A 27,587-nucleotide genomic window follows, 5' to 3' on the forward strand; every position below is an offset into this window, starting at 1 on the left:
CAAACAAGAGGAAGTTGGCTTTTGGGTTTTCGGCTTTGTTTTTACACACAGTGTAACACTGAACTGTCAAACTCATTGCCACCCAATGTTTTTATGAGGTCAAAAACTTAACTAAGGTTCAAAAAAGCATTTGACAAGTTCAGGGAAGAGAAGAAAAATCTGCCACAGGGTATAAGGCAAGATGGTCTGGATATAGCCTTGAAAAGATTCAATTTTTGACTGCTGGAAGCTGAAAGAACACAACAGAGGAAAGACTACTCTGTATTTGTGCTTTTTCTTTTATGCTTTCCTATGCAAGCACAACTTGGCATCCGCAGAATTGGCTATACTGACCTTTGCTACATTAAAAAAAATAGATGTAAAGTTTAAAAATGCCACCCAAACCTTCTCTATTCCAATTTTTTAAAAAACAAAGAAACAGAAAAGAAACTAAACCCCAAACCCACACTCTCTGGGTATTACTTGCAGTATGCTTTTAAATTTGAATTAAAGCAGGAAAAGATTTTTTTTTTATTTGAGTCTACTTCCAGAAATGAATTAAACCTCAAAAATCCCATTGCCTCTTTGCTGAAATAAGTGAAACAGAGATAAAGTAACCTGGCTAAGCCACAAACCAGTTCCTTGAAAAAGCCAAAATAACTAATTTATCTCCTTGCTTTCAGTCTTATGTTTACAAACCCAATATTGTCCTTTTCCTTCCTCATATTGGTAGCTGAAAAAAAAAAAAATAATATATATGATGGAAACATATAACAACATCTTGCACATCTTTTTTTTTCTTTATTATGAAGAATTCTTTGCATGAAAAACAATTATTTTAGATACACTTTTCACATTTACATTTATATAGAGTCACATGGAATTTTGTTTTCAGACCGTGAAGCTGAAGACTCTTCACTGGGTCAAACACCCAACTTTTATTGATGAGAGGATTGGTCAAATTTCTACTCACACATAGAGCTCTTAAATGAAATGCCAGATGTGTAGGAGGGTCTGGTGGTCCCTCTGAGGCGAAGAGATTTGTACAGTCTAATGTGCAATACCATAGCCAACTTCTTGCTACATGTTACACACCTGCTATTAAAAAACAAGGAGCAAGACTGTAGGATTCAAATTTCTCTGCATGAATTTTATCACCCACGTCCAAATAATTGCTTCTGATCTGCCACTGGTGAAAAACCTACACCCTAGCAAGAGAAGCCTATAAAAACTGCTGACGAATAGAGAGTCACCAAGCAAGTTGTAAATATTTCTTTAAACTACAGCCATGTCTCAATAGTATGCTCAGATTAATTGTCAGTGTAAAATCCCCAATCAGGTTAATGAGTCCTGCTAATCTGAAAGGCAAAACAAAGAGCTGGCTCTGGCAATAAGGTTGTGCTTTTTATATTGATTCCTTTGTCTGTGAGAGAGAGATCACCAAGGGATTGCTTTCACAGACTAAATATGTCTGTGGCATACCTAAAAAGGTCTTAATTCACTCAGAGTGGGAGCATCAGCCCTTGATGCACATGTGAGGCTCAGAAGTAGCTATACCACCTTGAAGCTGCCGGGGACTAAGCCTAGGCAGAAGACACTTATTGGCCTGGCACGCCAATAGGCAGCCCACTCGTCGTGACACAAATTTAAAGACATTTGAGGAATTTTTATATATTTGTGCTATATTAGTGCTATATTTTTTTATAGCTTCACAGCAGAAAGAACCAGTAGTCTATAGTGTATTTCACGAAGTACATAAAAATTCAGTCAGTTGAGAAATACCGGAGCTTGATTTTCAATTAAAAAGGCCATTTTAGAGTACGTTTCCAGCCCCAAACCTTCAATTTGAGGGATAGCTTTAGGGTTATTTTCATCCAACTTAAAATGAGTGATTTAAACTATGCAAGTGCTGCTGCTCAATTGGCCAATATCGTGGTTGAGAAAAACTCCAGAGCCTGTAAAAAGTCAAGAACCACTGTCCACAAGTTATGATAATGCTCTTGAGTACACTTTTGTTTGAACGTATTTATAGCAATTTGATTTGATAAGTAGCGTTCAGGAAAAAAAGCTGTGAGAAGGTAAAGCACTATGACATTTTAGGCCTTAACAGAATATCTGGAATTTTTTTCCTTATCAAACCTTGTGTGTGAAATTGCCAGAGATGTTGCACACAGGGAAAAACAGAACCCAGCACAACTAAAACAGCTGCTCAAATAATTTATCACAGTTTTTAAATAATTACTGTAGTAATTATTTATTACTGCAAGTATCTTTGCAGAATATCCAAGTATAAATTATTTACTTTGATACATATAACAGATGTCTTTTTTAGAGATGGAGTTGTGCCACTGCTCACCGTCACAGTTAGGGAAATATTTTCTTGTTGAAGTTCGCTGGAAGAGGACAAAAAGACCGAACCCACACCCCAGTAATATGGCTTACTTAGAAACAAAAGTAAGATTACAAAACCATGGAGTGTGAAATGGTATGGAAATAGAGATTTCATATTATACACACATTTATTAGCACAGAAGAAATTCAGATGGCTAATAAAAAATGTGCAAAATAAATGTCATATACCTACACATACTTGTTATAAACCCATCAAAACTGTGTTTTGACAGAATACTGTTACTGTGTGCTGTATATACTACAATATAGCCAGCACAACATAGCATAACAGATCATTAGTAACTTTGGTCTGTAGTACCAAATGTATGTTTGAAGAAAAACAATTTCTTTTGAAACATTAGCTAGAGAAGGACCTTCAAGGGATTAAACTCTACTTTAAGATTATTTAATTGTTCCCACTGAAAAAAACTGGTATTGAAGTTTGTTTTCAATTCCCCCCAGATCTCAATATTTTCATACATACTTTCCAGTATGAAATTAGTAACCTTTTATTTCACTGAAAGGCTCTTTTTCCTCAGTAACTTTCCATCTTTAGTTGGGAAGACTGAAGAGCTGTTGCTGGAAGCTGGATCAGTGAGAACGTTTACTCTTCATAAAAGATTGGTCAGAAAATTATTTAAATCAATGGTATGGAGCAAGGTGAGATAAAAGGATTGAAGTTAACTACTCAATAAGGGATGTAGGCATCTACAAGAAAACCTCTAAGACATTGTAGCCTGAATTCACAACAACAACAACAACATAAAAACCTGCATTCACCTGCTGCCTCATCACACTAGTTCCTAATAAAGGAATCTGATCTGGTAAACACCCTCAGAAAATACGGAGGTATACAGGCAGATGATCACGAGCTATCGTCCAGCAACTGGACTGCATTAAATGACCATGTGTTTATTCCCAGCCCTTGAGTGGTGCCAATATGCCCCAATTTAAAGCAGACAGAAGTGCCTAGGAAAATGTATGCAAATAAGTTGAATAGCAGCTCTTAAAGTGGTAATTGGTTCAATTTCTGATCATCTGACCGCATAGTTGTAAACAATCTTTTTAAAGCGGTCGTGTCACCACAGCTGCAACCTGCCCTCTGCATAATAGCTCCCTATTACAGAACACTCACACATAAAATGAAGGATCAGCAACTGCTTCCCTCCTCATCCCAAGGGATGCTAACCAGGTCAAATAAAAATGCACTGCTTAAAGGGATAAAAAACGTCATTAAAAAAAAAAGATGTTGCATGTGTTAGGAAGCAGAGAACTAAAGATGGTGTAGCCCCTTACTAAATGGAAATGATAGCCTGTTCAGAAAATGTATTTGTATGTTTAGATGTAAATCAGAATGATATAGTCACATCTGATAAGAATGATGTAGCATTTCATTTCTCATTAATGGTGATGAAAGCTTCACAGCATTTAATAGCTATGAACCTCTTAAATTTAGCAGCGCTTGAAAAGATTCTAAAAGTGATTTCCCCCACCCTTCCCATACTGGCCATTTTAAACACCTCCCCTTCTAGGTCACTGACCCTGCGTCCCATCCTGAGGCACTGAGGCACAACATCAGCCTTAGGTTCCTCACCCAGACCTAGGTCCTTGGCAGTTTGGGGTCAGAAGTACTTGGCGGTCAGATGCCTATGGATTTTATCGAATCTGTGTTGGCCGCAGAGGTGAATCTGCAAAATACATGTCCTCCCTCTAAGCATCCCTACTGTTTGTACTTTCCACATAGCTAATACTGGATAACTTACCTTATGTTAACATCAGTTCCAAATTTGATCTTTACCCTAAAACCTCGACCTGGGGAAGCACATTTTAGTTTTGATTTTTTCCTGAGTTGCCAAAAGAAAAAAAGAAATGGACCAGGCAGTTGTGTTTCAAAACTATGAGGTATTAACCATGGGTCTGTTGATGTGTCCTATTTCGATTAGATTCAAATTTTCATATGGAGAGGAAACATCAAAATATAATAAAAAAATAAAATGGAGCACAATATCTCGCTAGTAATATGAGACACCCCCCTCCCCCCCAAAGCCAAAGTTTTGCATAAAGCCTAGAAAATATCTAGCAAAGTCAGTTGCAAAACAAATCTTATCCACTAGTCAGCAACCCCCAGACGGCAGCTCCCACGCAGACCTCAAGCCACTGGCACAATGGCAGCCGCAGGCAGCAAATGAAGCAGCTCGACTTTAAAATCACATCAGTCGGCGAAGTACCGACTGCTGCAGCCTTTGGGGGTTCAGTCGTTCACTGAAATGCCTGTTGGAGGGATCCACACGCAGCACCTGAGGCCGAGCCGCCCGCAGCTGGGAAACGCGTTAACACGTGGAACAGCCAGTGCAAACAGCGGTGCTCAGTTTCTGCCTCTGACTTGGAGGTAAAGCTTCACGACTAAAAATTTTGATACTGTTCTTGGGCAAGGTCGAAGGTGAAAACTAAGCAATCACATTTAAATCAAAACTACTTGTTCATTAAAACTTTGGTTCAGTTAATAAACATTCGATTATTTTTTCCTCAGTCCTATTCTACATTTTTCTCTTTTTCCATTATTATGTTTTCTAGGCACTTATTTTAAAATTCAGTCTCATTAAAACTTATGGATAAAGTATAAAAACATTCTTCCATCTTACTGACACAATCAGTGTAATTTCTGAGGGCAATATTTCACTTAAACTTCACAAAATTCATAAGCAACATGAAAACTCATTTGAATAGTTTATTACACCCTTGATTTGTTATAAATAAAACTGTTAGATTCTACTGCTTTCATCCCTGTCATGCAATTCTAGTATTCACTGCTGCAATAAATTAGGTCTTATAAACAACAAAACATCATAAAAAATATTCAAGAGATGCTGTAAATAGGGAACAAAAAAGAAATTATCTAGTGCAAGCTTTTTGAGTGTAAACCTCTTGACACATGTTGTAACCAGCCAGTTAATAATTACTTTGTAAAATGTTATAAATCTGAAATGAAGCAGAGAGGATAAAACTAACAAACAAGTCATAAAGTACAATTGTTACTTATTTGGAGTGATTATTACCACTGCCAACCAAGTTCAAAATCTTTTAACAAAGAATCTGTTTTTGTATTTCCTCCACTGTAGCTACTACACTTGCGCTGGAAAATATATATAATCCTTATCAATAAATAATGTGTCACACAAAATATATGCTTGCGCAGATGCTGAATATTTACAACAGCAACATGCCACAGATTTTAACACCACTCTCAACACACACTGTTCTCTTTCCCTTATTCATCTAGAACGGATTTTCTCAGGCTGGACAGAATATGTAATGGATGTTAAAAATCCAGGGGGGCATAAGAACGGACACCATCGTCACTGCATCATGCTATAATGCAGAAGCTCTCTTCCAGAATGAAGAGGACATACAAAGATAACTTCAAACAGCATCCTCTTACTGTTGTGGTTTAACCCAGCAGGCAAGTAAACAGCACACAGCCATTTGCTCACTCCCCCCCGTTCCCCCTGCAGTGGGACGGGGGAGAGAATCAGAAAAAAAAAAAAGTAAAACTTATAGGTTGAGATAAAAACAGCTTAATATGACAGAAAAGGAAAGGATAATAACAACAACAACAATAATACAACAAAACAAGTGATGCACAGTATAATTGCTCGCCACCCACTGGCTGATGTCCCCGAGTCATGGCACCCCCTTGGCCAGCTTCCCCCAAGTGTATATACTGAACATGACGTCATATGTTATGGGAGATCCCTTTGTCCATTTGGGGTCAGCTGTTCCGGCTGTGTCCACTCCCAGCTTCTTGTGCACCTTGAGCCCACTGGTAGGGCAGTATGAGCAGCTCAAAAGTCCCTGACTTAGTGTAAACACTACTCAGCAACAACTAAAACATCCCTGTGTTATCAACATTATTCTCACTCTAAACCAAAACACAGCACTATACTAGCTACTAGGAGGAAAATTAACTCTATTTCAGATGAAACCAGGACACTTACACAAACAAACTGAAGTTTGGCAAAGTCATAAACAAGTGGAAATAGGGTTATCCAAAGGACGGAGATTGGCAATCTTTGTAATTTGCCCTGTTACCATTTTTAGCTACAACACTCCAGACTTCTCAGGAATGTGTTAACTATAAATTTTCTTTCAGTGTTATGGCTTGGCAGATCTTCACCATTAACTTGCAGCCAAAATGTCATCCCACGTTATGTTGCCAGCGTTACGACACTGACCTAATTTGTCCCTTGTATTGTATGTTCAACACAACAGTCAGAAATCATGAAGAAAATGTTTTCCTGTCTCATGGTTATTTCCCAGAATTTGAAATAGTATTAAATTACCAGTATTCCCAAACTGGAAACATAATAATGGGATGGAAAGGGAGAATCAGAAAGACAGAGTTGTTTAAAATGTAGCTCATTTATGGGCACTCACTTGGTGCCAATAAACTTTATTATTTAAAAAAAAAATCCAGCTGTTTATTTTTAACCATTTAAAGTTACTTATTTAGTATTAAAAAATATTTAGTTGCTCTAAAAAATTTGAACATTTTAAATACTGTACTTAAATATTGTACTTTAATGTATTCTCCTTTTTCCCCACCAAGAAGCCCCCACCAAATAAAATGTTTAAGTTCTGCCATGCAAATGCCCATATGCCTCACTGAACATCTCTTATCTTGGCTTCATATTAGCCATAATAAACAGGCTTTCATTGAATCCTTCCGTTATTATCGAGAGATATGAACAGTTATTGCACTTCAATTTTTTACCACAAATAGAAACAAGATCCCATTATATTTTTTTTTTTAAGGAATGCAAGTTTTGAACATTTTTAGAGTACTAAACAGTCTCAGGATAGACCTCAGATGATAACCCATGTAATTCTAGTACTACACAATGCAACCTTTACTTAGTATTTAGTATGCATATGCTTAAATTCTAGGACAAGTATGAAAATATCATGGAATACTGTATAAATGTGGAGAAAATAAATTTCAGAGAGTTTGATGGAAAATCAATAGACAAAAAGGTAAATATTTCAGAAAGTGATATATTTAGTATAAATCGAACTGAAAAGGTTCCTAGCTTTAGAATATGTTTCTGCACTCTCCTAGTTGATGGAGGATTGCTAAACTGTGGTCTGAGTCACGACAAGCTGTCTGAACTGAAACGTCTGAGGAATGTTTTGCTCATGCTGTTTGCTCCACAAGAAATCAACTAACTTCATTAACAAGATATTTAGATAAATCATTATGTATACAAAAATGTTTTTACAGACTTAAATATTTAAAAATCTTGAAAGTGTACTCACATACTGATGACTAAAGTCTGTAACCAGAAAAAAAAGTAATCCACCCTTCCCTCCAAAAACCAAGAAAGCAAAGCAAAAAACAACGACAAATGGAAATAATAAACATCCAGAAAATATATCAAGGGATCAACTGTGACAATTAATGGCCTGATTGGCATCTCCCTGAGATGAAAGAATGCAAGATGAATGTTCAACAAAACTTTTTTTTTTCCTTGAGCTAAAGGTACTTAAAGAAGGCACAAATTCAATGCAGCAAAACTATAACCAGGCACAGAAGAATGCTATAAGCCACTTACGGGAACGAGGAATTTTTTTATTTCTTCCAAGGCATGACTCATACGAGAATACGCCTCCCCAGGTGGAGCAAACACTTCAATTAATACATGAAGCTCATCACTCAAGTGCGCATATTTGGCTTCTCCACTTTTCCTTAGTTCTTCCTCCTATGAAAAAAGGGTGGGGTTTCTTTTTAGAACTGGGAATCCACTAATTTTGCATTGATTTAGCATTTACAGAGAACATGACAAAAGGACATAATAGGAGCAGACTTCTAAACCCTTTGAGAAATAAAAGTCTAGTACAAGCCACTTAAAGATTTAAAAATCAATTTTGAGTGTTTGAATGATAAAACCAGCATAATTATCATCTACAACAGATTTTAATCAGCACAGTGAAAAAATGCTAAACACTCCAGAAGCAAGTACTGAAATATTAAATGCATAATGAAACAGCTGCATTAATCTGTCTGAATCTTAGCTGTTCACAGAAAAATAAAATAAAGATCCATTTAACCATTTTGGAGCACTTTAACAAATGCTATTGTTTATTAAAGTCTTTAAGTTATTTAATGAATATCTGCAGGCTGTCCATGTTAGTATCCCTAAAGGAAAGTATGCCTTAGTACTTCTATTGGAGACATGAGGTCTAAGTTTCAGTCCCAGTTCTGATATATGGTACCTCTGCAATCTAGTGTACACTGGTTAAGCCGGTGATTCTCCTCACCTAGATTTGTCTTGACAATCTTTGGGTCCTAGTTTTCCAGCTATAAAATAAGCCTAATAATCCTACTTCATGTTAGAGTAATGTTCTGAAACGTCAATCCAGTTTCTTATACAAGGCTTTGAGATAGTGAATGCAAATTGTAATATACATTCATAGTAGTTACCTCTGCATAAAAAGCTAAGATATGAAATACTGATCATGGTAATGGCATTGGCTATGACAACATAATGAAAAATTTATGTCATTACTACACAAGATAGCAATAAGTAATACTGAAGAAATGATGAGTTGAAAACTCAGTCTTCAAAAATATTTTGAGAAATGTAATTTGGAAGAAAATGTGTATGCATATCTGCATTTTATAGATGGAAAACATAATAAAAGAAAAAGTAGTAAACTAATTTGCTTAAAATTGGCTAAGAAATTAGAGCTTTTTAGTATATACTAAAATAATACCTTATGAACATTTAGATATCTAAGATATAAAAACTGTAACAATAGATTACAATTCTTATTTACTTAGCTTATTTAATTCTGCATTAACTTCACTTATTTTAGCCATGCCTAATTTAGACTAGTGCTTGACACTAAAAATATCTGCATGATGCTATGCTTCAAACAATACGCATACAGGGTTTTTTATCAACAGCAGAAGATCCAGCCCCAAGGACTTTCTGACTTTTGACTGAATACACAGCGGTTAAATCCTTTAGCTCCACAGCCCTCAATCTGACTCCATGATAAGTCAACATTTTGCATGATTTTATGATGATAAAGTCATAACTCAATAAATGTGATCCATGATTTTATTTTAAAAAGCTGAAAATTGACATAGTTGTTTTCAACTAAAACCTACAAATTAAGATAAGCAACACAGATGGTAGAATATTTTTATCTTTACAGTTAAAGTATCCTTGGCATTTTAGCTTATCACTGAAATCTCATCGAAATGTCCCTAAGAACCAGAGCATAATACAACAGTCTATCATGAGATGATACATCACTTTTCAGTTTTCTGAAAAAAAAACCCAATTGATTGCAGCTTTTGGAATAATTTGATAGGAAGTATTTCAGCAGAATTCAGTTTTTATAGTTATAAAGCTACATCCTAGTAATTGCTGAAAGTTTCTTTCATATTGCTTTTTAAAGATTCTTTAAAAAAGCACCAGAAAGCCCCAAAAGTTCTTATTCAGGAGACAACTACCAACAAACTTTGTAAAAAATATAAATTGGATCTTTTTTTGAAATGCAGAAAAAGTAAAAAATAATGTTTGGCTCATTAATTTGATGAGGATTTTGCACAGCTAAGTCACCAGTAACATGATTTTATAATGCAGACTTGTCTTACAGAAAGCTAGGTACATGCTTGTATGGTGGTAACAACGGTAACAAGGTTTTTATTTTATTTTCTCAACAAACTCAGGAATTCTTAAAACACATCATTCTATAACCTTCCTCCTAGGTCCAGCACATGCTTTCTGTCACTACTGAGCAGTCATTTCCATAGCTGTTAGGAGCAGCAGGTTAGGGCTGTGAGATCCTCAACAGCAAGGAACCCTGAGAGGCATCCCTACTCAAGGGCAGGTCCTGCCGTGCAGCCCGCTGCGGTGCAGGAGAGCCCTGGGCTGTCCACTACTTCTGGAATAAGATGATTGACTCATCGTCAAATTTGCATACCATCCGTATTTTGGTTGACGCATGCTCAACTGTTGAGCAAGATGTCTGGGTTGTGCAAAACAGCCCTCGGCTGTCCGAGTTAAGCTGGGTGCAGCCATCACGACCGCCACTGGTGGTTATTGCTTAAGCAGAAGCGGGGAGAGGAGCACACTGTCACACCTTTGGACTTTGGCTGTTTCTCTCATAATTCTGCCTTAGCCACCTGTGAGGTCCAGCTATTCCCCATGGTGCTGTCTGTAACTTTTGCCAGGTTCTCATAGCTTTTTACGTTCTACAAGTTCCCACATCATGTCCAGCAGTTTTCCAGACCCTGTTCAGCTTGCACAGCCTTGGCCAGGGTCTACCCAGCAGCCCAGTCGTTCGCCCACAGCTGCAGCATGGGAATTGTAAATGCTTAAGCCTGCTCACGTATTCATGAACTGAATTGCAGTGAAAGACAATGTGCATTGAAAGCCTGATGGATTCGCTGTAGAGAGCTACCCTGAAAACAAGCAAAATGCAGTTAAGTCTTAGGCACAGGATCTTAGGAAAAAAACCAACAAATCAGTTGCGATCAGTTCTGATTTATGAAATGAATGGAATAGACTCCCTGGGCTTCTGCATCAGTGATGGCAATCTCTCTTAGTACTGACCCTCAGGTTAATGATATGGGTCTTATTTACTGCATGGTGATGACGTTTAACTCCAGTGCAGGTTGAGCACAGGAGAGGAAACGCGCACCACCCTCCACAGACAACTGCGCCCTCATCCTGATCCTCTTCCACTCCCTTCACTTCTCAAGACTGACAGTACTATATCCCATACCCAAACCCAGCCACCTTCACACGTCAGGCTGGCTTCCTTCATCCTCATTTGCTGCCTTAAGAGTGCGTCTGTCACACGGTGCTGAAGTTCACCTGCCCTTAACCTGATGGACGGCTCCATAACCCACTCCCTCCTAAAAGATAACAGATATTTTGAGACACTTGCTATGTTTTATACTTTCCAGTTGATGAAAGCAGGGAAAATGAATTATGAAACATAATAGCAGAAATTTGAGGAGTACCGACCTCTGCAAAAGTGAAGCATGTGAGTGAAAAGAACATAAAGGCCAGGAAAAATGATGAATTATCTCTGAATGAGAAGGCAGCCTTACTATTTTAAAAGGATATGTGCTGACAGAGAACTGATTTCTGTCTGGAACCCCGGCCAAAATGCTTGAATAAAACTACTGGAAGTAACTTGAAAGAACAAATAGAGTTTGCACAGCAAACAAAATTACACAATCCAGATTGATGAATAAAAATTGTCCTCAGAAAGTTGAAATAACAGACTCTCCAAGAATAATGGAAGAGAAACCTGCAGCAGGAATTGTGTAGATCTCAGAGATAAATTTCATCAATACAATACATAGAACTTCCTATAATGTAAGAAATACAGCTACGAAAAGAAACAATGGGTACTTGAAGAACAATATGAGAACTGTAGTGGATTTCATATCTTGCAAGAATTTGCAAATAAAAGCATACTGCAGAGACTAGACAAAGATGATAATCACAGTGCTGTTGCTACAGAGGAATTATTCATAAGATCAATGGACAGTGCTACAGAAGAAAGATAATGAGCATGCAGTTTGACAAATGCAAACCTATTAATTTTTAATCTGGACATAAATGCAAAAATCAAGATGTTGTCTGCAACGCTGACTGTAGTAAAAGTAACAAGGGAACTATACGGTAACAAGTAAATCAGAATAGATAAAATTTCTTGGTGGTACCTGTTCTGGGGTTAAAAACCTTTTAGGTCCTAGGTCCCATCAGTGGAGAAACAGAGAACAAAAGAAAAAAAGAGGAACAATTTGAGAATGGATGAGGTAGAGTGGGGCAGTTCTCAGCAAAGTACTGAGCAAAGCTAAAAGAGCTTAGCCATCCCTTGACTCTTGTTTTTAAACCAGTTATTCTCACTCCAGAAAGAAGAATAAAGGAGATGGAGATGGTGAGTACATGAGGAGAGCTCACAGAGCATCTCTAGAAGAGAGGGTGTACAACACCTGCAGTCAGCCACAGAGAGCCCATAATGAAACACAGGCATGTAGAAAGAACATGGCTTACAACAGAGGTAATTTCTGGAGATACAGGTGACAACAATTATTTTTCTATACTTGATGCATCATTAAAATTCTCAGAGCTACTTTGGTGAAATGGAGCAGAGATTTGAGTACATTCAGTACTGCCTTGGGCAAACAGGCCCCTCAGTTCCAGGGTGCTTTATTTCCTGATGCTTTTCATAATGAAATACAACAACATCTTAACGACAAAGAGGTACGAAGCTGTACCTAGATCATATTTTATGTTTAGATAAGGGAGAAGGAAAACAAACACATATCAGTAGAAGAATGACATGATAATGCAACCATTGAATGACTATCGAAAGAGACCAAACACCTGGGGTGAACATTAGATGAACAAAAATACGAGTTCTGTGAAAAAAAAGAAATGTTTAGGAGAAAGGTTAACACATTGAAGTGGTACGTGCCAAAACTAAGGCTACAACCAGTGGACACTGTGACCAACAACTAGTGTTCTATGTATAAATTACCTGTCAGAAAACTGATAGAGCAGAGAAAGAGTTCACAAACCTACAAATATGTTCCTACACTTGTACAAATCTAAGCAAAAGCGAAACCAGCATAAGTACGAATCACCCGGTCATTAGACAACTGCTGTTAGAACTAAACAAGCCAAGGATGTGCAATGAATGTAACCAATGAATTGCAAGTTTGCAAAGCTAATGCAGGAAATTAAAGATCCTCAAGAAATGCACAATTACCATTCCTAAACATGCTTCCTAAGAAGATTATGTTCATCTTAAAACTTATGATCAGATCTAGGGACCACTGCATTCAGCATGCCTTCAGATTCAGGAAGAAGACTTCACCTTAATTAACGAGATTACAAAATGTCATGTTTGTATTTATGAGAGGCTAATTACCAATTTGTTGCAACTATGTTACAAAGTAGGTTGTCTGAACTCCCACCAAGCTGTTACACTCTTACCAGGGGCAAAAACATAGCTTGTATGAAGTTTTGGGGTTTTTTTCCCTAAAAATGTTGTAAAAGTCTGATCAAAGAATTATTAGTAGTCTAGTTCCATACTAACAGTTGCAGCTCAAATTACATAGAATCATAGAATCTTTAAGGTTGGAAAATACCTCTAGGATCATCAAGTCCAACAGTCAACCATCATTTTATAAAGGCTGATGACACCGTAAGAACTTTAAGAGCTTACTGCGTGAAAAATAAAGCAACGAGCATGTGGCACAAGAGAGAAGATCCTTTGAGCAAAGCAGACACAGCTTTGTTTACACTGGTTGGAGGAAAATGTACTTTCTTTTCCTCTGCTATCATTCTTACTTTCTGGAAATAATTTTACTAGTTCTATGACACCTTTCTAGCTCTATTTATTTCATTATGTTTGGAGCCAAGTTATCTTGGGTTTATAAATTTTAATCCCTTTTTTTAGAGACAGAGAAGGTGAACAGTCACCTTAGAGTGATACAAATGTTATAGACACTAGAAAGATCAGCTAATGTTTTAGGTAATTCAACAAGCTAGCTGATGACAAATTATCAGACATCTTGAAAAGAGGGTTAGCTGTATTTACACTAAGAATTCTATACACTCTCAATAATAGTAGGACATTTATTTATCTACAATTCTTATTATTCAGGAAACATTCATCTTGATATCTGTGAAGTACAAACAGTGTTCTCAAAAGCTGTGTTTAATCAAAATAATATCTGCCATTTAGAATATACAAATAGGAAAATTTAAATTAAATATCTATATAGTCTTTATTTGTCTTCTCTGTAATTAAGTTTATTATTACTATTATTGGTCCAATGAGAATGCAGCTTTTTCTCCAAGGAATAGACAGAATATTTGTATCATAAGATTTGCAAAGGGCATTATGTCTTTGAGTATAGGGACTTGTATGAAAAGCAATGTTTTGAGGTTCTCAAGGTTCTGAATGAATTATTTTGCTATGCTCTATCAATCTGAAATATGTGAACTCCAGTTGTATAGTAGTCATGTACTTTAAAGAGTTTGGTTTTGGTCACCTGAAGAAAATACTAGAAAGAGTATTTCTACCATAGAGAAAATTCTGGAGGGAAAAATCCACACCTAAGCTATTTTGTGTATAAGGAGAATGAAACACTTGTATTTCTAAAGAGTCAATAAGCAGAGGGCAAGTGTGTGCACTTACCTTTGACTGTGAAGGAAAGTGAAGTTTCACTTTGGGAATTCATTTATTTGTATATTTAAACCCAATTTCACGATGAAATCTCCAAGTGCACACTTAAAGGTAACCACTTGCTTACCCACCCATTAGATGAAGGATGCTTCCCCAAGTACGAGCCTAGAGATTAAATCCACTGATGCACGCAGGCATTACTTCGGTGCCTACATAAAGAGATTTCCAAGCCTTGCCCAACCTGACTGCGTAACCCACCCACTTAGCTTATAGCTGCAAGAGAACTTAAAACACCCAGGACTTAGGCATGACTTTCATCCTAAACACTGGATTGTGGCCATCTAAATTCCTGTTCAGTTGCTTCCTATCCCTGAAATCTATAGATGCCAGAGTTGTCCACAGAAGTGTCTGACCAGCAGCGCCACATTAGGGTGAAGGAGATCTGATAGTTATTTCAGGCTTAAGCTTCTTTGGGATTCATAAACGAGCGAGGGACTAAAGATAGATGTTCTGAATACACTCCTACTGAATAAAAAAGCGGTGCTGCTGCCCTTTTCCTTAATGAGGCAGCAGTTGGAGTGCTCATCAAGTTACACATTGCAAAAGTTAGGAAATAGGTGTTCATTTTAGGGAAGTTACTAGATGAATCCCACAAGAACCATTTGGGGACGTGTTCTGTTAAACTATTCATAAGTGATTCAGAAAATGAGTTGAACAGTAATAAAAATTCTCCAGTGATAAAAAACAGCTCTATCTGTGCGCACTATGAAAGACCCTAGATAATGCTATTTCAGGAGAAAGATCTTGGAGGCATTCATTCATTTCTAAAGAATTTGTTCAGTGTCCAATAGTAATTAAAAGCGCATCCTCTATTAGGTATTTTTAAGAAAGGAAGAGGAATGAAACTGCAAAATCTGTACTATTCCCCCATCTTCAATACTGAAGGCTGTTCTGTTGCCACAATTTAAAAAAGTATTAGAACCAAAAAAGATCAAGATGAAAATGATGATTATGAGTACAGAAATATTTCCATGTGAGAAGCTGAACACGAAAGTCCTGGCAATCTTGACGTTCCTGCAATTCAGGATGTCCTTAAACTGATTCTTGGAAGACCTCTCAACTTACACTAGTTCTTACATCCTTTCTCAAGGTTTTCATCCTGCAACTTGTAGGAGCTCCAGACTGAGTCCGTTCTTACATTATTCTGTCTCATTTGGGAACGTGAACGCATCTAGTGGGGCATGATGTGTTGTATACATACAGAATAAAACAACATGCAAATCTATTATGTTTTTGTCCTACGGTATTTGGAATTGCTTGCTGATGTTTAGGTATATCTTTTTTATTAAACAACAGCTAGAACATAGCCGTGTATGCTTAAAGGTAGTTATGTGTCAAATATGGAACTCGCTTCTAATAATGTTTCTCCCTAGGCTGCACATTTTGTTTTAAAGATTCTGTTACTAATTAGTATTCAAATGAGCTCAGTGTAGTATTACAAGTGCTTCATCTAGAAAGCAAGGCAACACTTCAGCCACTCTGATTGCTCATTATAATCAGAGCTGAGAGAGTGCAGAGGAGACAGATTTACAGCCACTTTCGGCTGCAAATTCAGGAACCACGACTGCTGCAAGACGCGCGGAGCACTGACTGCTGCCTTCACCTCCTCACCTCCTGCAGTGGCAGCCTCCCCTGACACTCCCACGCAGCAAGGCTTTTTGAAGGATGATGCTGCGTCTCTGACCAACTCTTCGAAGTTCCACTGGGAAGCCTGTGCAAGTGCAAGGTTAGAAAGCTAGAACTGATCATCCCATTTAACTCCTCCTTGCTTTTCCTAGTGAGTCTCCACCACTGAGCAGGTTTCCACATTAACGCTTTTCACCCTGAAATGCAACAGTAGCATGATGCAGGAAAGGTCCTTCCCTAAACACGTGGGATAAGGGAAGGGACCTCTCCCTGACTGCCGTATTGGCCTAGGCAGGGAAATGGGGAGTGTTCGGCTTCCAGCAGTCTAAAGACCTGGGTGATAAGCTGTATTATACACTTAATTTTCCTGCAACTGGGCTGATTGCCAGTATTTATTTCGTAAAGGCTTTCCCTTGATTAATCACAATTCTGCAAAAGAAAGTAGCAAATGGATTCGTGCATCCTACCACCAAATATAGAAAGAGACCACTATTTTCTATATCCCCTTGATTCTCATGCAGAGAGGCGGAAATCACACTGGTGGAGGGAAGCAGAGACAAACTGAACTCGGGGGAATGAAGGAGGAAAAGGAAGTTCATAAATAATTGGCAAACACTGTATCTCTAATGACATTTACACAGACCAAAATGTTTCAGTATCTGAAATAATGTCAAAAATGCACAGTCTTCTAAAAAGTATTTCAAATAACAGAAAAATACCTGAAAAATCAACCAGTGTGTCAAACTCTTTTTCACAAATGTATCCTTTTTCTGAGTAAGAATATTAATGTCTTGCAAATGAGACATTACCTCTCGCATGTGACAGTCACACATGACTTTGCAGGCTTCACTGGCTTTTCCTTTCATCGTAGGATTAGGTTTTGCATAATGACAAAGAACACAAACACCCTTTTCAGCAGCAAAATTACTTTTTCCTCCACCATCCAGAAAATCTGCCTGGTCACAATCATATTCATTTAGACAAATAAATTTTACTGACAGTGCAAGTTCTTGGATGATTTCTCACAAAAGTGTCAGAAGTAGTTAACACATGAGTATGTTATAGCAATATTACATATATCATGATTTGATTTTATGTCTGACAGATTTACTGAACGCAAATAAAATTGCTTTACAAATAGATTCTCAGTCATCTCAGCTATGATGGTGATTTGCACTGCAAAGATGGAAGAACACATTTTCTAATCTTCTTGTAATGGAAAACTGTAAGGATATTAGTCCAATATAAGCTGTAAATGAGTCTAAAACCCTGAATTTTTTAATGAGTAGTGATTATAGCAATTCTAATAGCCATTTACTAGAAGGCTCATTTTCATGAACTGTGCTGAGTACTTGGACCATGGACAGACAATTCAGGTAATATCCAGCTCCTTGTCCTCTGTCTAGACCTTCAGTCTAGACCTGACCTGAACTCTGAATCATGAGAAAGTGACTTAAGAAGCTACCAATCATAAATGAAAAGTAAAGGAAGTCAAAATAAGTTCTGACAAGTTTGTTTATCTTAAGATAACTTGGCCAGAAGGAGATGACGGTAGCTTTTGGTTGGGGTAACTTAGTCTGTGAATCCAACAGGAACTCTAGTGTTCCCCACTACAAATTTTCAGAATACATTATTTACCTGAGAAAAACAGAGATGTATCTGAAGGCAGACTGATTCCTTTGACAAAGTACACAAAAATCCTAGTACCACAGAGGAAGTAGCCTGGAGAATGGCAAGAGCCTCTGGGAACTCCAATTTTCAAAATTCCGTGTTATTCCAAAGGAAACATCAGGTATGCGTTGCCCCAAAGGAAACATCGGGTATGCGTTCGCTTCAGGGGAGCTTACCCCTGGCTGAAGGGGTCACTGGTACTAAACTGGCCTGGCCAAGATGTCAGTGATCAAGTGCAGACAGGACATTTCCTCTAAAACTTCACAGCATGCTGCTCCTGCTCCCCTCCCTAGAACTTCCTGCCTCCTACGAGTGCTCTTATGGGGCTCAAACCAGAACGGACTACCACAAATACACCAAATCAATGTAAAATTGCAAGAGTAAAATAAATTAAAAATTCAGTTTAAAGCAGATCACTGTACTCCAGGAAAGGTTAAGTACCAGCAATCTTTGAAGAGTCAGCTAATTTTACTGCACTAAAAATTAATATTCATTTGCATTTAAGTTTTACTATCCAGATCATCCTTGGCAATTTAAAGCACTCCTCCACCCCCCTCCTTTACGCTCTCGGATTTATGCAAGAAGACATAACCTTGTGCACAGGCTTTGAGTGTTGCAAAATTTTCATTATACCGCAGCCATATCTCAGATAATCATAAAATATGCAAATTACATTAATCAATTATAGTCAATTCTGCTTAATGTCACCATCAGTTTACCACAAACTTTCCTTCTATTAAAAGCCTTTTCCCAGGAAACATTGTAACCTGCCTCTGGCTGAAAATGAAGCATTGCATTTGTTTTCCAGTTCTTTAGTGCTTTAACACCTGTGGTCTCCCTTGCTGCTCATTTTCAATACCAGTACAAATGAACATAAAATAAAATTGAACAGCAGCCCTGTTTATGGCAGACTTTCTCCACAGCTTTGAGATAAAAGATGAGGGTATTTTTATTGTTGTATGAGCATCCTCAAATGTTCTGACTGATATTAAATGCTGAAAAAAACATGCTTTTTTTTCCTTTTTTCTCTTCCCTCCTAATTGAAAAGAGGGTAAAATAAAAAATAAATCCTAAATTAGGAATATGTGCACCACAGAAACTCAGCAGAGCTTCGGCTCCTAACAAACTTAGCTCCTTGTGCTACATTTTCCATCTGTTGTTTTTTGTTTTGTTTTTTTTAATTGAAAGTGTGCAAAGAACAAATGATTTGAGTTCTTTGAGGACATAATTGCATTCCCTATGGTTAGCTCAACCCCAAATCTTTTCTGAGGTGCTGGACCCAAGACAAAGGTCCCAGTCTAAAAAGATAGTTACAGGACAACTGGACAATTATTAGAGTTCCCTGAGGAGGATTCCTTTACCTTGACTTAGGTGTCCAGAAGCTAGATACTTAAGCCTAAACTAGTCATAAGGAGATCTCAGTGGAAAAAAAGAGATGCTTTCAGAGGGTGACTCATGTCAAGTTGAGGGTGGTGTTCAAGATGATTTGGGAGTTGAGGCGAATAAATCAGTTTAAGAATCTAAGTACCTTTTTGGATCTGCACAAACGATGATAATAAAGAAGTAATCACAGTACAATTGTCAAGTCTAAAAATGTGAAAAACAGGCCTAGCATCGGTTGGTTTCTTTTATAAAAATAATTATTAGCATGCGGGGGGGGGAAGTACTGGAACCATGCTAGACAAGTTTAAAAACTGCTAGGCATCACTTCTGAAAGCGGCTGAAGGATTATAGACATAATTTTCACTATTCTGGAAAAAGGTAACAGAACCAGCATGAATCTGAAACACTGTATATATCAATTTTCTCCTTCAAACACATATTTAAGCATTACCTGTTTTTACTGGGCAAGCTGGATGAAAATTGCATTATTTTACAAGTGACCTAGATGTTCCACTGCTGGTGCCACGGAGAGCAAACAAGGAGGTGGAAACCTAAGCAATCAGGCAAGCGCTGGTTGAGATGTTACTATTACCAGCTTCAAGCATATTTTTTCTGCTGCATGGTGTAATTTTTATTCCACTCAGAAACAGTTGGTGATTGCAAAAGCAACACTGGGGAACAGATCATGGTATGATTTAAGAGGGATGATATATCTAATTATGAGAAACTCCATTTGTTTTATTTCCATTTTACATAAGTTACAGAGGGGTTTGACAATGATGGAGCTTCCCAGCAGAAAAGCCACATGGTGTTCAGGCTTTGACCTTTCTCCTGGGACCTGTGGGAACGCCGCTGCGCAACAGCAGCTGATTAATTCAACCTCTCTCAGCTGTGGTTTACCAGCTACATACTTTCACCACCAGTAAATCCATCACAGAAGGACAGGTTCTGCCCCTCTGCAGTCTGAACAACGACCCAGTGGCCGTACTGTAAGGACCTGAGACGCATGAGGCAGTCTGGAAAAGCGCTTGAGATGCCTCTCCAGTAACCAGAGCATGACGTCTTTTCCATTAACAGTGCTCCTCGACAGCTGGCCGCTCTCGTATTGGGGACTGCTGCCCCCTGCCCCCATCACCTGCCTCCAGGCCTTCCACTGTCTCTCCCTGGGTCATTGCCACCTTCCCCCGCCTGCCAGCATGGGCCTTTCCTTGCCATGTCCTTCCTCCACACCCTCACAGAGAGCACTCCACTAGCTGGGGACACATGTGTAACCCGACTAATGTGAAGGAAAGATCCTTTTCCTCCGTCCCTTCCTCCCTTCCTTCCTGCGTCCCCCTTCCCTTCCCTTCCCTTCCCTTCCCTTCCCTTCCCTTCCCTTCCCTTCCCTTCCCTTCCCTTCCCTTCCCTTCCCTTCCCTTCCCTCCCTAAGGAAAGGGTTTCTTTCTTTTTTTTTTTTTTTTTTTTTTTTTACATTGCTATTAGTGTGCTATTTCACAGCAGCTCTCTGAATCCCATCCTGCCCAAGGCTGTTTCTATACTAGAAAGGTTCAGTGGGGAAGGAAGAAGTCCTCTCGTCAACCACTTCTGGCTACTGCCGTTTCGGCAGACCAGTGCCTGCCTTTGCCAGTGCTGCCTGCCTCTGCCTGCCCCCGCTGCCGGTGCCACACAGGCAGCATGGCTGGTAAGTACCCGGCGAGAACGGCACGAGGGGCGACAGAGCATCTCCCCCCGGTGCACAGGGTCCCTGAGGGTCCGCTTCCCACAACCGCTCCAATCCCCTCTCTCGCTGGTTTTCAATCTTCCTGCCACTGTCTCCTCAGACACCCGGAGGGTGACAAATGAGACGAACCGTCACGCTCGCTGCAGAGACGGGAGATCTGATTCTTCTGTGTCTGTGGAAATGCAGATCAGCGACCGCAGCAGCCCGCTGTGTGGTAAGAGAAATTAAATGCCACTTTTGGGTGGATAATATGGAAAAAAAATGTAACCAACCATCTGCGTATAATGCAGCAATGATCCTCGAGTATCTAAACGACAGCTTCAGACTGTCGGCTGAATTAAAGCCCCAAACCTGTTGCGTTTGTGCTTAGGAATTGCTCTTCTTTCATTCCTACAGTGCAAATATATGTGACTTCAGTCTTGCTAGCACCTTCTGTCACACAGGGTGATACAGGACTCCAGACAATGTGTAGGAAGAAGAGGTTAATAAAATGGACTTTCCTAACTGACGTCCCCTCAGCCTTGCTTTGCCCAGAAAACATAAAAGGCTGGTTTTTGTTCTGATTATGCAGGTATCAAGATATCAGTGGCTGGAGAGATGTTCGCAGCTGTAGGAATGCAGCGGGTTTACCTGCAAAGTTCAGAAAGAGTCCTTTTCCCTATGTCAGCACATGTGATGATTGATTGAAATACTTCTAACTTTGAGGAGGCCCAGGGTGCTTTCTTCTTGCTTACCTTAGGAAGCCACAGTAACCTTAGGAATGGCAGTAACAATTCGGAAAGATTTAAGAGGTTAAGAAACTGTGACTATAGAGTACACATTTTACAAAATGAATGTAGAGCCAGATAATGTTATTGCTATTGCTACACAATATATTGCATGCTATTGCCTAACATGTTTCTGAAAAAAATAATTTAAAAAAAATTGATGCTGAGTTGGAAATACTGCCAGCAGGTTGAAGGGGAGAAGCAGACAGGCTGCCTGCCAGACCTAGCCAGTCCAACACAAGTTCAACAGGTAGGGCTTCCCGAGGTTCTGCAGAGCCAAAGGAAGCTTTTGGAGTACACCTTGATGGGATGGGTTGGTTTAGCTTTAAGTTTTATTTTAATTTGTGAACATAAAGGACTTAGGGGATGTATTGCTATGAAGGGCTATGCATTAATCTTAAATATAAACGATCTTCCTTTGTCTTATGGCATTCCCCTCAATACACAAAATAGACTACTATGAATACAAATACTGTCCAAAAAAACGATAGCATGGCTTTGAGCATCATTTACTTCCAGGCCAGAGCACAGAGGGTCAGTACAGAAACAATGTCCAAGATGAAATAAATCACCACATTTGCCAGTAAACAAGGCCTGTGACTGCTGACTAGTTTTGTAATCTATCCGTGCCATATCTTTTGAGCCAGCCACTCGCTGTTTCTATCACTTTTTGAATCTAAGCACAGTATGCAAGTTTTTTAATTCTGACTTGGTCTTCTGCACTGGAAAATCAAAATATTCTAGTTTTGATTTGAAAATATGCATCCTCTAAGTTTACAACACTTTTTTGTCAACGTTAGGGAATCTGAACAATCAAAGAATGGTTTACGCACAGCAGTCTCTGTTAACATTTCCAGTAGAATTCATTACAATGCTCATCTAAACACTGTGGGTTTTTTCTTGCTTATTTTCAGTAAACTGTTTTGTATTTTATTTCTCTTATTTCCATTCATCCCTTTTACCCAAATGGGTCAAACATATTTGCAAACATACACTTTGGGGAATTTTTTCAGCTGTTTCCCAAGCGTGTTCATAAAGAAAGAGGTGACTTGGAAACAGAATCCTTCTGCTCCGTGCTCACAGAAATTCAGCTTTCATTTTCAGGAGAAAAAAAAGATAGAGGGCTAGAAGGAAAGTGTACATAAACCAGTATGCACTAATGAAGGTAGAAAATAATACCTTCCTCTTTTTTGGTACCTTAGGTTTGTATAGGCTACCTGAAAGCTGCAATATCTTCATTGCTGATTTTCTGCTCCTAGTGGATTGGCAGAGGGATGTGACTGTTCTCTGCGTAACGCATAATGGTGGTTTTAGAGGCCAGCATCAGATTTTCTCCCTTTTTTTTTTTTTTTGTCTGTTGAGGAGATAACTGCAGCTACTTCACTGTTGTTCGATATGAGAATTAACTCTGTTCTCTGTTTTCTGACAAACTGAAAACCATAAGACATTGATCAGGCACATGCATTAGGTTGTTTTGCTGGTAGTTGGGTACTAATGTGCAGGCAGCTCGGTGTCCACAGAAGCAGCATGGCAGAGCATCCGTGGCAGCCTTGGGGAGCTAGCTGGTGACCAAAACACTGACAGACATACGTGTGCCATCAAGTAGTACTGCCAAGAAAACTTGTAGAATAGCTACGAGAGTTATTCAACTAAATATAGCCTGTGCTGGCTAAAGCTTACACTTGCCATTACCCATATCTTTCACCAAAGCCTATCAGATCTGGTGGGCATGCTCGACATCACTCATTTGGGTTACGTGAGCGAACATGTAATTACAATGTTGACTAATGAGGGGTTACAACCAGCAGACATACAAGACTCCTGAATGGAAAATGAAACAATCCATTTTTTTTTTTTTTTTTTTTCCCTGCAAACCAGCAGAGAATGCAGAACTCAGTACCCACTTGGCTGGAGCTAGAGGTCTATTTGCCTCCCAGCAAGAGAAAAACAGAGGCAAAAACCAAAGTAGTCATGTGAGCATCTTCACAGGAGGAAGCCAAGAAGAAGGTCCTGTTTGGAGGTAGGATCTTTAAAGGAAAGCTTGGTTTTCTGAACAAGAAAACTGCCTGTTTGCTATTTCATATTATATTCATGTAAAGGGCGTGTAGCACAGATTATTTGGGAACAAACTGCAAAAATGCTACTTATTCCTTCCTCTAATAGAAGCAGAGAGGGAGGTCCAGTATTATCCAACCAAGGAGCACCAGTAACAAGGTCTAGAAATCTTCTCATTGCTGTTGGTGGAAGGCTAGACATTAAAAGATGAGTTTAAGAAACAGACATGGAATAGTGATCAAGAGTTACAGTCTTACTTCAAAAACTTGATTCTCTCATGACTTTAAAAAGTTTAAAAGGCTTTTAAGAATGATTTTCTATTTGAATAAGCTTTCCTGCGCTTTGTAGTCTAGCATAATTCCACTGAAGATGATGCCATGGATCTTCATAAATCTGTAACTATGTTTGACAGCTATACCCATACATTTGCCTTTGTGCTTTTCATCTGAAAAATCATGTTTCAAGCTCCTGTGTCATTAACGTCACCATTACTTGAAAGTGAAAGGCAAGGACACGATGAGCTATGATGTTGAATGCCCAAGGTCTCAAAGAGCAGTTTGGGCTGCACCAGCTGGCTTCTGAAGGCACCTGCAATCACTAGGAATAAACAGAAACTTCAGCGTTCATCCTCCCAGGAGTGACCTTTTCACTTGGCTAAGAAGAACATGTTTAAACAGTGTGCCCTGCCCACAGTCCAAAATGAACACAAGTACATCAGCTGAAAGCCAGGAGCTGCAGAGCTGCAATAAGCACAGCAGAGACCCCACGCTAATGCTGTCTGTGGGGAGGCAGATGCATTAGCTCCGGCTCAGCACAGTGCTGTTTTCCATTCAGAGTTCATTTCCACTAACTGAGCAGAGCAGGCATGCTGCTTTTTTGGGGGGAAAAAAAAAAAAAATCCCCACAGCCACATTCAGTCGTACTCTCTTTTATTCTGTGTCTCTCATGGCACGATGTGTTGGTTTTGCGTGGCAAGGTTTTGGTAGCGGGGGGGCTACAGGGGTGGCTTCTGTGAGAAGCTGCTAGAAGCTACCCCTGTGTCTGATAGAGCCAATGCCAGCCGGCTCCAAGACGGACCCGCCGCTGGCCAAGGCCAAGCCGATCAGCGCCTCTGTGATAACATATTTAAGAGAGAGAAAAAGAGTTAGAGAGCGCTTTTGCAGCCAGAGAGAGGAGTGAGAAGATGTAAGAACATCTGCAGACACCAAGGTCAGTGAAGAAGGAGGGGGAGGAGGTGCTCCAGGCGCCGGAGCAAGATCCCCCTGCAGCCCGTGGTGAAGACCATGGTGAAGCAGGCTGTCCCCCTGCAGCCCATGGAGGACCGATGAGGGGGTGTAGAGATTCCACCTGCAGCCCGTGGAGGACCCCACGCCGGAGCAGGTGGAGACACCTGAAGGAGGCTGTGACCCCGTGGGAAGCCCGCGCTGGAGCAAGCTCCTGGCAGGACCTGTGGACCCGTGGAGAGAGGAGCCCACGCCAGAGCAGGTTTGCTGACAGGACTTGTGACCCCGTGGGGGACACACGCTGGAGCAGTTTGCTCCTGAAGGTCTGCACCCCGTGGAGGAGACTCACGTTGGAGAAGGCCGTGAAGGACTGTCTCCCGTGAGAGGGACTCCATGCTGGAGCAGGGGAATGATGAGAGGAGTCCTCCTCCTGAGGATGACGAAGCGGCAGAAACACCGCATGATGAACTGACCGTAACCCCCACTCCCCGTCCCCCTGTGCCGCTGAGGGGGGGCGGAGGTTGAAGCCGGGAGTGAAGTTGAGCCCGGGAAGATGGGAGGGGTGGGGGGAGGTGTTTTTAAGATTTGGCTTTATTTCTCATTCCTCTACTCTGTTTTGCTTAGTAATAAATAAGATGAATTCCCTCTCTAAGTTCGGTCTGTTTTGCTCATGATGATAATTAGAGAATGATCTCTCCCTGTCCTTATCTCGACCCGTAAGTTTTTTTTTTCATTGTACCTTTTCTCCCCTGTCTAATGAAAGAGGGGAGTGATAGAGCGGCTCTGGTGGGCACCTGGCCCTCAGCCAGGGTCAACCCACCACAGTCCTTAGAGCATGCCTTCTTCCAGAGTGACCCAAAATAAGCAGAAAAATTCTTTCCCCCCTTAGCTTCAAAAGTTGCTCAAGTATGTCTTTCTTCCAGTTCATGGGTACGTGACTCTTCTAAAAAAATGCACAACTGCGAGTTTATCATCTGCCAAAGTCAAATCAGATCCATACTTCCCAAAGGCCACTACCCTCTTCATTCAGGGGGGGTACTTATTCTTCCAAAGGCAGCGCAGCATCTAAATCTCAACTGGATAGAAGTTGTGAAACCCCACATCTGACATGACTTCAGACATTTCAGTGTGCCCACTGTCGCCTTCTGCCTGGCTTTAGGCACAGTATAACAATCCATCCATTCCCATACTGAGAACAGAACAAATTAGGTTATCTTCATTTTCCTTTGGGGGCCTGTTCTGCCTTCTCCATTAATTATATGTAAAACTCAGGCTCCTGAATTAAGTGCCCATAATCCCCTTGCTGTGACTGGATGACTATTGTCAAAAAATAAACCATGATATGTTCCTTAAAGCACACATTCAGAAAATGGACTTATATTGTCATTACCGATTTAGCCCGTCTGGGAGAAGAGAGTGAGATTAAGGAGCGAGAGGAAAGTGGCTCCATTAGAACCATCCAGGCAATTGGCAATGTCTATTCCATGGCCGTGAATTGGATACGAATTAGTAAAAACATTTAAGATGATAGTGAGTGATAAAAGAGTTACACTTCAGGTTCTACCCCAGCTTGAATTGCTTTCATTTTGAATGTGCCACTTGTGCTAAGGTTTAATTAAATGAAAAAAGATTAGTAAGTGAAAAAGATCTAAATACAGAAGCAACAGAGAGAAATCACAAAGGCCAGAAGCAAAATGTGCTATATCCTCTGCATTATTCACCAACACAACAGCTGAAGGGCTCAGGATCACAGCGCTTAATGTATTAATGTTCTCCTGGCCAGGCCCTGAAAACATCTGCATACTCTATCACAGGACTAAAAAGACTTATGCAATGCTTTATTATGCTTATGTAGATAAGATGAATACACTTTTTTTCTCACCCAAAGCCCTCTTTCAGCATTGCATCTCTGAAAGCGCATCTACAAAATGAACCCAACACAAAAGTAAAACTAAAAGTGGCCCCAGAAAATACAAAGATCAATATTCAAGTCTGGAAAAGATACATAATATTTTACTGGATATATTGAATTAATAAATTTATAGCTTAGAAATACTGGAACTCCCACCAACATTAAACATTATTAAATCTAATATTATTTATTTTGCTCTGACTTTCTAAATATCTATTACTGTGCTCTATGTAAACTATACTGTATGGAAAAATAGGCATTTTATTTAGATTCTTGTTCGTACTTTTTGGTGGCACAAGCACTCATCTTTTCCTTATACGCTTGGACAATGTTGTGTAAGTGTTACTATATTCTGGTTTTATGTTTCTAAACCAAACAATAAACGAAATGAGTTGTTCATTGGACTCTTTATAGTGAAGTTTTTTGTTGCAAAGCAAGACATATTGAACAAAAATCATTCCTTGAAAATAGCTACTGCAGCCAATGCAGCATGGATGAGTTTAGGATTCAAGCTGGAACAGATACAAAGACAAATGACTAGGATGTTCAGAAGTACTTGGACTCTATTTTAGGAG

At 39.4% G+C, this 27,587-nt stretch overlaps 1 protein-coding gene and 1 long non-coding RNA gene across 6 annotated transcripts in view; both read right to left on the reverse strand.

Annotated features, from left to right (window-relative positions):
* The window catches only part of LOC142600939 (uncharacterized), a 734,111-nt gene that overhangs the window by 285,095 nt on the left and 421,429 nt on the right, over positions 1–27,587 (reverse strand). The window lies entirely within an intron of this gene.
* Positions 1–27,587, reverse strand: part of KHDRBS2 (KH RNA binding domain containing, signal transduction associated 2) — a 380,284-nt gene that overhangs the window by 180,436 nt on the left and 172,261 nt on the right. For all 5 annotated transcript variants that reach the window (XR_012834428.1, XR_012834430.1, XR_012834432.1 and 2 more), the window contains exon 4: positions 7,980–8,126. Coding sequence is in view for 1 of the 5 variants with exons in the window: in XM_075747410.1 (XP_075603525.1) it covers positions 7,980–8,126 (147 nt within the window). In the remaining 4 variants the exon portion in view is untranslated. The remainder of the gene's footprint in view (positions 1–7,979; positions 8,127–27,587) is intronic.

Source organism: Balearica regulorum, chromosome 3, assembly GCF_011004875.1.
Source record: "Balearica regulorum gibbericeps isolate bBalReg1 chromosome 3, bBalReg1.pri, whole genome shotgun sequence".
In the NCBI taxonomy this organism is placed as follows: domain Eukaryota; kingdom Metazoa; phylum Chordata; class Aves; order Gruiformes; family Gruidae; genus Balearica; species Balearica regulorum.